This window comes from Gasterosteus aculeatus, chromosome 7, assembly GCF_964276395.1.
Source record: "Gasterosteus aculeatus chromosome 7, fGasAcu3.hap1.1, whole genome shotgun sequence".
Lineage (NCBI taxonomy): Eukaryota > Metazoa > Chordata > Actinopteri > Perciformes > Gasterosteidae > Gasterosteus > Gasterosteus aculeatus.
In genome coordinates, this window is record NC_135694.1 from 19407694 (window position 1) to 19424286 (window position 16593).

The following is a 16593-nucleotide window of genomic DNA, read 5'->3' on the forward strand; positions in this document are numbered from 1 at the left end:
CATATAGAGTAGCTGTACAATTAAAACCTCATTTACTCAAAATACCTTGATTTAATTCAAATGGACCAATAACAATAAGTACTAAATAAACAGATAGGCCACAGCTTTGGCCGGTGCCCAGTGAGTTTTCTTGCAATCATGATGAGAATCAAGGAGTGAGATAAAACTGAAGAATCATTAAAACACAGGTCAATACATTCTCATTTCAACCCAACAGTCCTTGGTCGACACACCTGAAGGAAGCCTTTGTCATTTAAAAAGAAACACAGTGTGAACCGGTCAATAATGACTTCATAGCATTCTCTTCACCAACAGCAACAGAAGAGTGTTTATTTTATGTGAATGTGATATAGGCGTCCATGTTTATTGATGACTCTGAAATATCCTTAGTACACAACGCACGTCTCAGATTGGCTTCTTGGAATGATTGTCCCTTCGACACAGATGGTGGATTATCAACAGTTTAGAAAATGTCTTTCAGCAACAAGTCATGCTGGCATTTATTGCTTGTCCTCTTAATCTGAGACAAGCTGCTCAAATAAAGAGTGCAATTAGAAGAAACTGCTCCTTCTCACACTTCCTTGATAACAGACTTAATCTACTCAGGAGGGACTGAGATTGGTGACACCGGCTTCTCCGTGCTGGGTTTCCCCTGCTGTGTGTTTGTATTTTTATTTGGGTCCTGGAGCGAACGGCTATTCAAAGCCACTTCACCTCTTCCCATTCAGAGGGAGACTGTCCACTTCTGCCAAATAGAATGTAAGCACCCGCCATGTTTCTCTCCGCCAATGCTTTTTAGCACTCTGATCTCGCCACTTGTGGGCTGTCTGCCCACTCATCAAATTATAGGCTCCAAATACGGCAGGCTTCCCACGTACGTCACATAATGTCTGACACATTGAACAAAGCTCAAGAACCAATCATTCCATTTACTTCACTTAGACAAATGTCACAGAACATTGATTGGCCTTGGTAATGAGGAAAACTGAATCAATGGAATAATTATAACGGAGGAAAAAAAAAAAAAAACATCTGACAATAAAGCAAAAACGTGTTATTGGGAATTTATAAAGAAACCATTCCAAATATGTCACGAGCTCAGAACAGTGTAGAGATTGGAGCCAAACAGGCATTACTTTCCATTTTATAATACCTTCACTACTCTTCCTTTCATATGTTATACAATTGACTACAAACCATCTTTTGAAAGAAGATCGCAACGTAATGTTGGTGTGTGAAGTTGCAGGTGGATATAAAAGAATGCTCCACTCATCAAAAAGAGAATAATAAACTGTTTATATGTGTTACCATTATAATTTAAACAAAGGCCACATTTAATTCTGTGTATTTTGAGTATTCAATCAAAATATTGTTAACAAATGATTTGAGTGGGTGTCCCATCATAATTGAAGGGGAGGTCATTCCCATTTGAGCAACGGTTCTTAATTTACGTAACCGAACCACATTAAACACGGCAAACACTGATTTCTTTAATACTGCTGTGTCCACTGACATCACAAGTTTAAATTCTGCTTCGTCATAACCTGCCATTTTTATGCTCACAAAGTACGGATTAACTGACCGGCCACAACGAGCGCGCCTGCGCTGACCGTAAATACAGATGTCCATTCACAAAGGGGCTCATTTATAAATGACCATGTCCTCAACAATGCAATTGCCAATAAAAGGGAGAAAGGCAGCATGACTTTGAGCAATGCTTTTATGAACATCAAGCAAGAAGATATAACGTCCCGTGCAATCAAGAGATCTTTCTATATTGTAAATAAAATTAAGCCAGGTAATGACATTTGCAAAGTTTTCAGACACTTCCCTCTCCACAAGCCGCCCGGCTCAGGTAAGAAGCCGAGTAGAGACGGCTGGAAAAGAGTTTGACTCGTTCGCCAACATGCGGGCACACACACAGAAAGCCATATATTTCCATCAGTGACAATCAGTTATGCGGGATGAGGCTGGGCATGAGTGTGCCCACAGCTGCATTAGTATCACCGATCACATCACTGTGCCACAGACCTCCCCACTATTAATATTCACACAATCTATCCAGAACAATGGGCCTTTCTTGGACTCCTTTTTTTTTTCCACTAGCCACTAATTGGATGTAATTACTCATCTACAAAACAAATGAGCGTGCTGAGGTTGCCTTGGAGACTAGATCAGGGGACCCAGCAGTGCGAATCGTTCGCAGGGCTTCATTTATACTGGTAATTATCTCCCGTACCCCCACCCTTTCTCGCTTCTGCCCTGGGTGACCAAAGCTGGCTGCGAAGCGACGGAGAGGGGAGTGTCTTGCAGTCATCTGTTACTGACATCATTGGGGTGGCTCTCTGTAAGTGGATAAATGCCCTGCTCTCGTTCCCACTTTGCCAGGTGACTGCCTTTAAGGAGGAATCACAAACCTTGAAAGCACTGCAGCTCTTTTTGTCACCGGTTTGAAAATAAAACTAATCACGCCGATGATAAAATACAGCGTCATGCTCGCTGGACTGTTGAGACTTATAAATATTTTCACAAGTTTGCCAGTGTTCTGCACCTAAAATACCATTATGCTCTCCTTGAACTTTCAGAAAAACTCAACACACAATCCAAGCTGCTAATACCCGAAAAGTTACTTGTATGGTTGTGTTTGTAATTTTTTATTTTTTGCTAAAATCAGTCATTTTCGCAAACAGGCAAGTTCAAAAGGCTTTATCTTTTCATCTAAACGTCAAGTCTGTGAATGTACTTTGCGTAGGCCTGTTGTTTCGACAGGCAAATCTAAAAAATCTATTAACATTTTATTAACAAGTTATTTCCATTTCTGCAAAGAATCATTTTTCACGCAGCCGCTCCTCCCTTTCCCTCGCGGCACCAGAGAGTTTCCTCGGTGGCCATCAAACCACATCACTTTACAGAAGATGTCAATAAACCTGACATGCTGCTTCTCAAATTAGCTTTGAATTTCAGAGCTACCATAATTAGCTTTTCCATTTTCACCAACGTCATTTAAAAATAGCGTGAAAGAAACTAACAGCTCTTTTGCTGTACAGTCTTGCTTTCACTTTCCATTTGAAATAATCTTTTCTGAATGAATGGCTGAGTAATTAACAGCACTAGACACCCTTTTCGGGGAGAGCACAGACATTTCATAAATAATACATATTTAATGTCTTGTCATTTTCTGTTCAGAGAAGCTTGGCTAATTAATTTTAACAGATGATTTCTTCTTGCATTTACTCAACCATTCTTGGGCTTCTGATTTCGTTTATATTATCACTTTTTATTTTATCTGCTCTTTCCTTTTCTTTCTGTTTGTTCCAGAAATGTAACTGATTTGGGTTTACTTTGCAACCTTGGTTGGGTATTGATAGTGCAAAGTCACAGAGGAAGAGGAATTATGAACACTGTGTGGAGGGCAAAACAATGTGCAACAGTAAATCAGTGCACACTAAATGATTTTGATGCAGATTTTAACCTGTGTGGGATCCGGGCGAGCTGGGACTGAGAAAGGGCACCCAGTGATCGGCAGTCAGCCCAGATTATTCCATCCTGAGGAGCCTCACAGCTGACAGGTCTGGCCTTTCGGCTGAACACTTTTTTTTCAAGCGTGTCTGGTCAGGCTTATGTGATCTGAAGAAATGTAGGACTCACTATAACTGAAATCTGAGCGTTATACTGGCTACATCTAATGGTAACTTACAAACAGGGGGAGACAATATGGATTAACAATCTCAAACATCGCTCACTCAAATCTTGTGTTAATAGATCTTCTGGCATCTAACAAAATTGTATTTGCCATCGTTTGTAGCAGACTCGTATGGAATCTGCATGTTCATACTGCTATTAGAAATAAGTAAAACTGTTCAAAAAAAGAAATGTTAAATGTCACTTCCAAAATAAATGTATAACGCCAGCGAAACAGAAACTCCAATTAGGAATGAGACAACACATCAAGTAGTTCATAAATACTGACCATAAAATATCTTACTCCCATTAAGCCTTCACTAAGTTTTCTTCGTAGGGTGTGAAACGTATGCAGCCCCTGGAGGGCAGAGTGCTGACGTCCCTAAAGGCCTGTAACCTCAGAGCATCTGCTACCTACAGCTGTGAGAAACCCCGCTTCGCGGCGGAGGCGCGAAGAGACACTTTGCCCCCCCTCCCGTCCTTCCCCCGCATCCCCCCTATGTGTCACATCTTTCCCTGGGCCTTCGACAAAAACCGAGGCAGGAAGGGCCTGGCATGTCTGCTCATGTTATTTTGCACCAGATACATTTAAAGCGCCTGTGGCCTCGAAGCTGAGCTCTGGAGATTATCATCTGGGACAAATGGACCTGAGCTCACAAAGAGCCAGATTGATTAAGACCAGTGCACAGAGCCAATCCTGGTCTCCTCCCAGGCGCTGCTGGAGATCACAGAGCTTGTTGGGAGGAAATTGATAATGATCTTAATTTGAAAATGTCTGTCACACAGGTTTCCTTCTTTTCGCTGGTGAGGAAGAAAGGAGGTGGGAGAAGAAGTGGGTAGAACAAAAGAGGGAAAAGAACAAAGAAGAGCAACAACCGACTGTGTGGAAGAAAGGGCTTTTAATGACGCAAAGAAGACCATCCAGTTCCAATTAAACTCAACGAGAGACACCTCTGCAATCTAAACAGCAGTCTAGTATCTGACCACAGCCAACTCTATTTCAGTTTTTAACACCTGAGTCCAGTCAGACACAGTGTACATAGCAAGTACCCGGCCCTCTATCTGCAGCTGAAAGGGGCTTTGAGTACACTGCAGGTAGAGCCGAGATCTGAGACTGACATTTGGAGCTTCGCAGGAAGCTCAGAGGGACTCAGGAAAACACTCAACCAGAGTAGGCTGGGACCTGTGAAGTTCCCTGGACTGTCACAACCATCTGCATCACTTGCATTTTACTCGGCTTTCATCTGACACTCCTATAGCAAACGAAATGTCACATATGTCTACTTTCAGATGAGGAAAACAGAATAATAACTGCTTTCTTTTAAAGAATGTTTAAAATAGTTGTTGTTGTCGCTGTTGAGACAAACATCTCATATTAGAATCATGTTCTTGTATCAACTACCTGATATGCATGTTAAGTGGCAGCAGTGGCACATTTATACAAGTTTGTCCTTTAAATCGACAGCAGAGGTGAATTGCACTACAGCCCAGGTGCTGGTGCAGGAATTAGTCATCTCCAAATGAGCAATTTCCTCCTTTCTGTTTAATCTGCAGATGTTCAGCCCTTCCAACTGATATTAAGTGGCTGCATTTTTGGATCCTCCGGTGGCCCCGTGTAGTAGTTCAAACCAGGTTAAAAGTCCGGGCGACCAGCTCATAAAGCCAGACACGGGCTGGCACCGCTCTAGCTCAAGGCGATGGCAAACTCAGTAGCCACATCTCTCACATGCACCTGTCGCCTGGAGCCAAAGTCTCTCAAACTTGCTCACAAGCAGGAGTCAAGACCAGTCTTTGTTCTTGCTCTTTAGTGGGGCAACATGCTCCTCGTGACAGATCAGGGCAGCAAAAATACCTTGCCATCTTGACTAACCTCTTCAAAAGTATGTGGACTGACTCAGATTCAACCTTTACTAAATAAAACATGTTGCCTCGCCTACCAAACGGAAGAAGGCACAACTTTGATAACTGGGACTTCTTAAAACGTCCTGCCTTAAAATGAGAAACAAGCTGCACCTCTAAAATACTATTGAATTTTTGTCGTTTTTATATGTAAACCTGCTAAAGAACCACTGTTCTTAACTGCAAGGGAGTCCGATAATGCAAATAAAAAATAACCATTAGGATCTTCTGTGGTAGCTCAATGGAATTAAACACATATTTACACGTAGCATAGTTTCACAGCTGTCTATGTCTCCAGTAACTTTTCTTGCTGTGGCACACAAGAGGGACTGTGAGAAGTCTAAAGTACACCTTGTCATCAGCAGTGGTCTGTAATAGAGGGGGAAGTCAGCAAGCTGTCATTTTGTCTGTTGAACTTAGGGAGTAGTGTGAAAGTGCCTTCTGTCAGGGATGGAAAATGTTTTCCGCGTACACAATGCTCTCCGTGTGCATCGCTGACAAACAACGCTCACAGCTCAACATATTCCTAAATATCAACGGTTTCTTGTGAAGAAACATATAAAAATAATAATCATGGTCATAGTATAATTTGTTTATTTCTTTAGGAATGCTTTTTATATTTTCTTTTTGTTTTATTTGTCATAACGTATGCATTTGTCTGCCACGGTAGGTGACACGGTGGAACGAGCTCTCTGATGACACCAGGGCCGCAGAGACTCTACATCTTCCCCCGCTAACTAAAGACACACCTCTTCAGACTCTACCTCGACTAAAAACGCTAAACGAATTGTAGCACTTAAATTGTACTTATAATGGCTCTTATCTATAGCAAGTTGTAAATCGGCTTATTTGATGAAATTGCACGTTCTTGTTCTTCTGGGTTTGTATCCTTATGGTTGAAATGCACTTATTGTAAGTCGCTTTGGTTGTCAGCTAATGACATGTAATGTGAAGTAATGTAATGACACCCGACCCACTGGGTCAAAGTGGTCACAGTATTTAATATGTGGTGCTTTATGGGAACTATAGGTGGAGTCAAAGCACAAATAATCCACACTTACATCTTATATAGGTTTTCTTTTGTGTTTTTAACAACGAAAATCCTCGTATGCACTAAAATGAGAGAATCTGGCAAATAAATAAGTATACCATTAGGATTGCTATTTCCAATCCCGGGTTAATTTTTGGCTGGGCGTGCTGCAAATTAGATCGTATGATAGGACGAGATGCAGCAACATCCCCGGAAAATTCACAGAGAGGAAGGTCAAGCCATAACAACCTGCGTCCTCTGCTCCCTCTGTGTTTGTCTAGAGAGAAGAACCCAGTAGAGGGCCGTTACCATCATCTCAAACACTTGATGAATCGTCAATAAATCATTTGTCAAACAGCAAGTGAGGATGTGCCGTAAACCCTCAATCTACCACGTAAAAAAGCCACAAACTACTGAAGGACTGGACCTGTTATATCATCAAGATGCATTGGTGACGCTTATCGAGAGAGGATGAAAATAAAGGACAACTTACAGATATGTTTTCATCACATCATTGCTCCAGAGGTGGTTACGTGGTAATTATTGCAGATGGATTCTGTCATAGACTGAGGGAGCATGGCTATGTCACTGAGGAATGTTTTGCTGCCTCGTGGCTGTTTAAGTACTCTAATACAGGCTCATGATGTCAGTGTTTACCCCCCCCCATCTCCCCGGTTCATAGTCATTTACTCATCTCCCGTCCATTTGCAGCTGTCAGAATTAAACTGTACATAATGGTTGCCATCACGTCTCTTGCTTCCTGGCTGCTGCTAACCCCAAATCAACATTCCTGCTTCTTGGTGATGTTCATTGCAATTGTTGGGCAAATTGTTTGTTTGAAAATGCAAAATCAAATAGCCTGATGTGCAAGACAGAGCATCTGATTGGCTTCCAGTGTTCCCTGTGTTGATTTGAATTTAGTGCAAATGACGACAGACGGGGGAATTTATTTGTCTATATGTGAGTGTGTGTGTAGGTAATATGTATTGCATTCAGCCTCTTGTAACGTAGCTGTCTGTGTGTGCACCTTCAGGTACCGCAGCACGTGACGTTAGCAACAGTCTATTGACTTTATATCTGTGAGTGACTGCGAAGCACAGACAGCATCCGAGTTACAATTAAAAAAAGAGGTTTACCAACAGGCTTCTAATTGTATGTCTGACGAGGAGAGACACTCTACCCCAAAGCCTGGAGGCTGTGTTCAGTCAGGGGAGCTGTTATTGACAGCTATTGAATGATCTACAGTTGTTAAGGTGCAGAAAGCAGGATGCCCAAATGAAGCCGACAAGTCAATCAATGCTGTGTTTAAGACAGAGAGAAGGCGGTTTCCTGTTTTTGGAACAAATGCCCTGGGAGATTTGTGTCTTGAGGTGTGTGCTGTAACCACTCTTTAATGTATTTGTATTTACTCACACCCTGCAGCACACAAGTGCATCAGACAAATATGATTGAATGGGTGCAGAAACCACAATTAACCACAAGTGTGCAAGCTTCATGGGGCTTTGTTCAGATAGATAGAACCGAAACGCAAAGAGTAGCAGCAAAAAATGTAAACATGACCTAATTTAAATGTGTGCTACTGCTGATATTTCAGTATAACTAGGTTAGTTCACCATGAATGATGATCTTAAAGTACATACTTATCCAGGCAGTCAAAGGTTTAGACAAAGTGAAAATGTATTGCCTTGTTTGCAAACATTTTCTTTTTCACAAAATGTTTGATGCAAGGAGATCTCAAAATACCTCTTGGATCGCTGTAACCTACTTTATAGATTATTGTATTTGATTTATAATCTTAAAAGCAATGCGTAATCATACCTTTTGAAGGATTGAATAAAGGGAATTTGAATTCATTGTGCGCGGGACGAGGGAACTATCTATGAACCTTGAAAGGACGAGATGTCTTCCGCCGCCTACGGAGCGTCGCAACGTCCAGTCTGCGATCTACTCGCAGCTTTTAACCATCATTCCTCCTCTGTTCTCCCTTTTTCCCTTGCTCATGCTTCAGTAACATCCCATGGACTTGTGGCTATAAACTTAAGTTGGTTGTGTGTGTTTTTGTATTTGGGTAGCTTGAATTAGCGCCGATTGTTTTGTATTTTAGTTAAAGTGAGTAAGGGGGAATTAGTGAAAGAAAGGAAAGTTCATGTTAAAGCCAAAAAGGTTAAAGGTTTATACTTAGGAAATTTAATGGAAGTGGAAAAAGTTAAAAGGGAAACAAGGCAGCAGAGCTTTGGTAAATAGTAATCTTATTTATTTGAGATATTTATTATTTACAAAGTATTTTACGTGTTACAGAAATAGAAATTATATTGATCGCTGTTTTATTGAAGCAATGACTTGGTTGCCTCACTCAGACTGTGTTTACAATAATGACCGTATGGTCGGGCCCTCTCTGACTTCAGTAGTAGTATTCTGTTTTGTTGTAGTAGATGATGCTTCTTGTATTGTGGGTCAGTGTAGCAACAAGCAAAAGTGCAAATGGCTTCTTTCACATGAGCGGAAAATGTGAGAAAGTTCCAACAAAACTTTATCGAAACTGTTGGAGTGCGTCCTTCTCAGCCCGGAGCAGATTTACTTTTATTTTTTTCAAATGAGACGATATCTTGAGGCTACAGGAATTAAGGATCTTGTGAATATACACCTAACATCTCTTACATCTATATATGTGCTTTCATCAATAAATGTGCAGATAATAATCTGTGCATCTTGCAAGGGACGGCAGAGAGTAATATCCTCCCTGAAAACTTAATGGTGTGTGTGGGGGACGTTTAACAAGGTCATGGCTTAAGGAACTATGTTTATAAATGAGACTGAGTTGTACTTTAAAATGGCCTAAAGTATCTTTAAATAGGTTTGTCATTTTGGAAAAATTGTGATTACTGGCAACTTTCTTAGGGCTATTCGACTTCAAAATTGGAATTTGTTCGGAGGAAACATGCATTTTTATTTTTTATTTTAATGTCTCAGAAGTTGGTTTATTTGGTTTGCGTGCTTGAGTTTAAATGTAAACAGGAAGTTGGTACAACTAACAATAATTACTTAATTAATAATTAATTATAAAATTGTGTGTTGAAATTATATTTGTTTGTAAATGTAATTTGATTTTTTTAGATGCGTATCAAGTGTAACATAAATATTTAATGTAGTCTTTACGCAATACAGTGAAATATATAATAAACATGTTTACAGCCATTCGATGCAATTTTACTCAATTTAGGCATTACATTTATTGCATACACTAACTTTAATCACATTAATTAATGTCGGCTGTCCTTTTGAGTTCTTTATTTATGACATATTATATATACATATATTGAGATTTCCCTAATAGTTCAATAAACTTAAAAATTAAAAATATTTGGAAAAGGCTGCCTCTCTTTTCTTCAGTTATATTTAAATAACAGTTTGAACAGCGCAGCCATGTATACATAAGAGGCCCTTGATAAAAAAAAATCCCTACAGTACGTGTGTACGATGCTGTCAGTCTGAACTCAAACCGTTGGCGCATGTGTGCATGTGGTCTCGGGGGACTATGTCTATGGGGAGAAGCAGAGCAGGAGAAGTTGGAGAGAGCAGCAGCCACACAGAACATGGACAGAGCGTTTACCTGGCCCTGTGCTCTGTGGGTACGCCAAGTAGCCGCCTCTTCCACGGGCCCCCCTACCTGAGCCACGTGCTGCTGCTACCGCCGCCGCCGCCACCGGTCCGTATGCTGTCGCTGGGAAGCCTGCAGGCACATACACACACACACATACACACACGCATCACTTCCTGCACATGGATGAGTAAGTCCCTGAGCTACAGGAGAATGTTGATACCAGCACTGAGCTACGGGATAAAACTATAGCTGTCAAAGTCTGAGGCTCATGTCAGGGCGACATCTATCAGGCAGACTCCCACTGAACCCACTGTGATATTCAAAACCCAGCAGACCCACTGATCCATACGCAGAAACAGAGGGGTAGCCAAGAGCCATTCACAGAATATCACATTGACATAAAAATAAACTTGTGTAGCCTCAATGGGCTTGTCATGACCATCAGGAGGCTAATTGCAAACTATATATATATATATTTAAATCAAAACCGTAGGACAAAAACTTCCAACCTCTCAATTCCAAAATTTCTTTACGACCGAAGGAGCAAATTCTCATTCATCTATTAAACTGTGAGTAAACTGCCGTTTGCAATTCACCAAGTCCCTGATTATATCAGTGGAAGCTGTTGGCTCTGGAGGGGTGTGTAAGTCACTTGCTTTGGATGAAAGATTACAGCCACTTGTGAGCTGCATAGACACGCAGACCACCGGGGACCATCCCTGCATTTTGCTGAGTTTCTATGGAATTCAAATCATCCACTTTGATGCCCGAGGCAAAGTATCCCACATTCTTCTCAGAGCTATTCAGGTAGACGAGGCACAGAGGAGAAATATGTCCCGCAACAAACTCATTCGGAGGAGACTCCAATCTGTTAGCTGAAACGGGCGTTTCTCGGGCGTGTTAAAGAAAATATTTAACTCTGAGATTTATGAAGCTTTAAAAGCATTCATACATTTTTACAAAGAAAATGTCAGTTTATGATACCACAATAACTCTGAAATCTGAATCCACTTCTCTGGGTTCTGATTAGTCCAACAAATATCAGCCTAATAATCAGTCTGTAATTAAGCCGACGCAGTATCTGTGAATTGTAATTACATTGTTAGCCTTAATGAACACAGTAGCTAGAGGTGGCTGTCGGAGGCTAGTCCATGCCCGGGGCCTGGGCTCCTCTCTCAGCACAGGAATGGCATGTCATTAGCGGTGGTGATGAGATTCCTCACTCTGGGCTCAACACCGTCTACGCCTAATCAGCCTCCTAAAATTATCTCCACAGGAAACGCTCTCCTCGCTAGCAAAAAAAATAAAAATAAATAAAAAGATCTACAAATTCCCTCAGTTGGAATCCTTGTTTTTCCCCTTCCAGTTGAATGTGTGTGTGTTTGCAAGTGTGCATTTCTTCTCTGTCGGCCACACGCTGTGGACTGTGTGGCTGAGACAATACAAAATGGCACAGGACACCTTTGAGCATTTTGTGGAGGTGAGAAGTGCACCTGTGGGTGACCTATTTTCAGAGTACTGCTATTCCACCAAGAGAGGCTCACACACACGACTGATGAGAGGGGGGGACGAAAGGGGGGATGGGGGGGGGGGGGGGAGAAGGGGGTGTCAGGGCAGGGTCAGATGAGCCGCAGCCAAAGAGAACAACACATAGCGTTTCATCAGCCAGCTGAGAAGGGGGTAATTCACAACTATACATATAACCATGAATGTGCGTGTTGGGTGTGATGTGCCATCATGTTGCGACTGGCAGGCAGGCGAAAGAAGAGAAAGAAATGTTCCGACACCGTCTAACAATTCAGGAGAGAGGGGCCGAAGCGGCGAAGGAGGGCGGAAAAAAAAAAAAAAGAGAGAAAAAAACGGCGACAAAAGGCAACTGAAATCAGCCGCGTTCATGCTACTGCTGTTGATTTGTACAGCTCAAACGATATTCTCCGCCTCTTTTCACAAAAACACAAATCAACTCTGATACTATGCTAATGATGGCCATGCACCCCTGAATTTCCACTTACGCCCCCCCGGTTGCTGGGCGGAACAGTATTTCACACGGCACACTCCACCTCTCTTACCCCTCTCTTACCCCTTTCCTAAGTGCAGAATCTATCTTCCCCCTCCTCTGCCATTGTCATGACACCCCCAATAGACCCACTGGCTTGGAAGTTAGTTGCGGGCAAAGTTGTGGCGAGAGATTAACTTTGCAGGATTAGGTGGGTTAATTAATAGATGGCTGCTGCTCATTGTTTTGTGCTCACGCTATAAGAAGCCACCCAAGAGAAGCGCCGCAGCATTAAATCAATTTCATGGCCCTTTTATTACTGAGGAGATAAAGCCAATATTTAGCTTTCAATTCTTCACAATTATTGGGCCCATGCTTTGCTACTTGAGTGGCTGCGCTTGGCTGGGGACAAGGACACATCTGTTTATGAGCTGGGGAGGCCCGGGGGTCTTTGGTGTCTGTACTCTGGGGAGCCGTCCTCAGCTTTCGCTCCTCAAGCCTCTTGCCCAGAATTGCAGGCTTCTCCGAGAGTGCACAAAGAAAGGAAGACGGATTAGACTCAAAGAAGGATGAGCCCTGTCAAGAATCTCATTTTGCCCTCTCTCCGAGCTAAGGAATTGTATTTTGTCAACACAAACCTTACAATTTCATTAAAAAAAATGATTTGGAGAAGAAAATAACAAAAACTGATGAAAATTTCAACCGCTATTTTCCCAATCTGAGGTTATTCTTGCTTTAAAAATCCATAGAATGCTGACACTAACTTGTAAAGGACTCTCAGTCAGTATTGAACACTGTTATTTGTAAATATTTACCAACATCCAGAAATGTCCTTGTCTCCATATCCTGCCTGTCTGTCCTGCGCGCAGGGGGCGCAATGTGCATTCATATCTTCATGAGAGTGCCCAGCACATACTGCAGCGCTACGCCCGTAGAGTGGCATCTTTCTTGGGTGTCGCACCTGTATTTTGTGAGTCTCCTGTGAAGTTGACTGTACTGAAGTGGGGGGAGAGACGCAGTGGAGGCAGTGACACAGCGATCCAACAGCACAGTGCAATTTTTGTGTTACGGTTTCCTGGGATTTTTCGCTTGCACCGACCGCCTGCACAGGCCAGGTCAAAAGATTAGTTTTCTCCATTATAAAACTGTCAAAGCACTCTGCTGAATATCATACTGCTTTAAGGTAGAGCGAACAAGGTGATGTGATTGGTGAAATGTATTCTAGCCCCCATCGCGACCACTGATGATGTATTCCTCCTGACATCACCGGGATTTTGCGCTGCTTTGAGGTTGCATTGCGGCATTTTTAGAAGTCACTCCCTATGCCCTGAGATACGCTAACCAGACCGGCCAAATGGTCTGATACACAGAACATGTCAAATTCCTTTCATGTACTCCAGCAATAAATGTTCCTGATTCCTGAACCCTCTGAGAAGCCGTCACTAGAAATTGTTTGGAGAAAGGCAGTCGCTTTCACAAATACTTGCCGGCTCGTTGGAAGAACCCTCTGTTAATCAATCTTAAGAAAAACATATTTTCAATGAATAAAAAGCCTTTTGTGTAGTTCTTTGCCAGTCTTTCCATGAGGAAATACAATGCCGCCATTGTTGTTTAGAACAGACCGTCGCCTCTCACATTCATCCAAGCCACACGTGGGGAGCTCCTCACAGGAGGCCGGGTGGTCCGCGCCGTACTGGACACAAACACATCACTTTAGGCCTGGCGAGATTGGATTACTGGGCGATAAACTGCAATCTTGTGACATCGGCATAACTCAGCAGTGTGTACCCAATGTTACCTGCATTTGTGTGGCAATTAGTCATCACCGGGGCGCTGTAACTGATAAATGAAATGTCCGACAACTCAAAGCGCTTTCACCGTACATGTCATCATTCACCCATTCTCACCCATTCATACACTGATGGCAGGGTGGGAGGGGAGAGGGAGTGGTACCATTCAAGGTGCCGTCTGGCCATCGAGACTCTAACTGGCCATTCCCACCAATTCATACACCACACCAATTTGGGGGTTAAGTGTCTTGCCCAAGGACACATCTGAGCCGGGGATCAAACCTTCCAATCCTCTGATTGATGACGACCCGGCTTTCGCCCCAACAGCAGCACACGGCATGCGTGTTCCATCTAGAGAGACATTCCACCCGCTGCAGGAGGAAGGTGATTTCTCAATGATCTTTACAGGTGCTTATAAACCCCTTAATCCTTAACATTACCTCTGTTTTTACAAAACGCTATTTCTGCTCCATTTTCGCAGATCTTTTTTTGGCACACTGCCTCTCCAGCCACTTTCTGATCCTATTACTCAGAAAACACGACAATGAAAAGTTGTTGCATTATGCATCAATGAGGTCCTATTTATGTCCCACCCGTCTGACAACAGCTTGACTGATGTTAATGTAATCTGTACTGTTCTTTGGCCCAAAACTGCCAGCGGCAGCTCCCCCCGTCATTGACAAAGGAGCGCCATCAGTCACAGAGCACTCCGCTCATTTCTGCTATAAGAAGAACTGTCAACTCTCTAATGCACAGGAGGAGCCCAGGGACAGCTGATGCTCCACCGCAGCCCCACGGATCAAGTAGCCTATGCCCATTTTTTTAATATCTCTCTGAAAGCAAAAGGCACTTCATTTCCAGTGGAAATCCTAAATGGCGTAAAGAGAGCAAAAGTACATTACACGTCCCAAAGTTCTTTGTTTGCCCCGATTTAAGTACAAGCAAACTAGCTAAGAATAATAATGAGACGGCGAATGCGTGGAAAATCCCAGATGGGATTATTAAATAAAGCATTGACATGCCGTTAACCAGAGGTTAACTTATCGGCTAACAGGGTTTTTCATGCTACGCGGGTTAACACCGTAGCTTGGTTTTGGAAAGAGGCTTGTGAATAAGCCTTTCAGCCTGAAGCTGAAGTCGGCTCCGGTTGCAGACAGAGAGTGAGAGAGATGAACGGCGAGGAGCCGAGATGAGTGAGACGGATGAACAGAGAAAGACACCAGCTACATCAGAAGAAGAAGAGGAAGAAGAAGACAAAGAGCATGAGAAATTGAAGGAGAAATAAGGTCACAGCACAGGTGTCCAATTCATCTCATGAACTCTGTCAGATGTTTTGGAAACAAAGAAATATTTGAAGGAACGGTAATACCCATACCGACGATAAAGTTTGATTCTTCTACGCCACAAAAATGATGGAGGTGTTGTATTATGACAGAGGAGAATAGGTCATGTGAAAACCAAAAAAAACGCGCTGATATTTTGCACAGCTGGAAATCTTTTGGTTTCACACAACTACATTTTACAATCACTTAAAAGCAAAGTATAGATGCCGTTAACACAAAGGAGAGGTAATTATCTAAAGAAGGATCCTTCTCACAGATCTTTAGTATTGATAAGACGTTTCTTAAATGTGTGGAATTGCACTAACTGATGTATCATAATAATAATAATAATGATAAGCGTGTGCGGTATTAAATGTTATTTGCAAAATATCTTAAACAGTTTTCAATTATCGATTATAAAACCATTACTTGCGGTTTGTCTTAGTAAAATCAATCGATACCAATTATCCTATGATTTTGTTGTTTTGCTTTCGCATCATAGGAGAATATTGGTGTCACTGTTCACTGCAAATTCAATATGAGTGAGTAAAATATAGGAAATCCTACAGGAGATGCATGTTTTTTTCCTGTCACTGTATGACAGTAAGAAGGAGAAGCCAGCGGAAATAAGCCTGTTGATAAGTCATAGCGGAGGCAGCGAAGCACACTGCCGCCTTCGCAAAGGAGCAGGGAAAACCGACTCCACTTCACATTGTGCTTCATCAATAACCTCAGATAACATGTAGGAAACACAGAGAGACAAGTAAACAAAAGAAAATAAAAGGCATTTATATATATATATACTGTATGTATCAAAGTTACAAACGAGATAGGCACCTAGTGAGACATCTTTTCATCTCCAGACTGACAAGTGTCCTATTGTGTCATCCTTCAGGGCTACTTTGTTGTTGTTGAAAGCATCTCTGGCTTGTTGTTATCAAAGGCATAAATCGCAGAGCTGGAGAGAGCCAGGTGGCTTTCATATGAACTGTTACACACGGGCTCATGTCTCACCTCTCCTCTGATCAACGGAGACCTACAGTACACACAGAGATTCCCCCCAACATTAAATAAAGAGGCTGCTGTCTGGAAATGAGCCTGTACAGGGAGAGAAAAGGGTATTCAACGTGCACACCGATAATTCAATTATAACCAGACTAATGCAGTACGCATATTACTGCAACTCTCACGTAAACACCTTAACCGGGCTACCTAACTCGCATTAGTGCCCTAATCAGTAAGTAAGCATAACTTGATTAACAGAGCCGGGTGGC

At 42.3% G+C, this 16593-nt stretch overlaps 1 protein-coding gene across 18 annotated transcripts in view; it reads right to left on the bottom strand.

The window, feature by feature from the left end:
- Positions 1-16593, bottom strand: part of msi2b (musashi RNA-binding protein 2b) — a 206922-nt gene that overhangs the window by 14765 nt on the left and 175564 nt on the right. For 8 of the 18 annotated variants that reach the window (XM_078107409.1, XM_078107408.1, XM_078107399.1 and 5 more), the window contains exon 11: positions 10278-10340. The exons of 3 other annotated variants lie outside the window; for them this stretch is intronic. In XM_078107409.1, the coding sequence (XP_077963535.1) occupies positions 10278-10340 (63 nt within the window). Of the gene's footprint in view, positions 1-10220; positions 10341-16593 lie in introns of all 18 variants that reach the window. 7 more of the 18 variants (XM_078107396.1, XM_078107404.1, XM_078107406.1 and 4 more) reach the window with 1 other exon arrangement.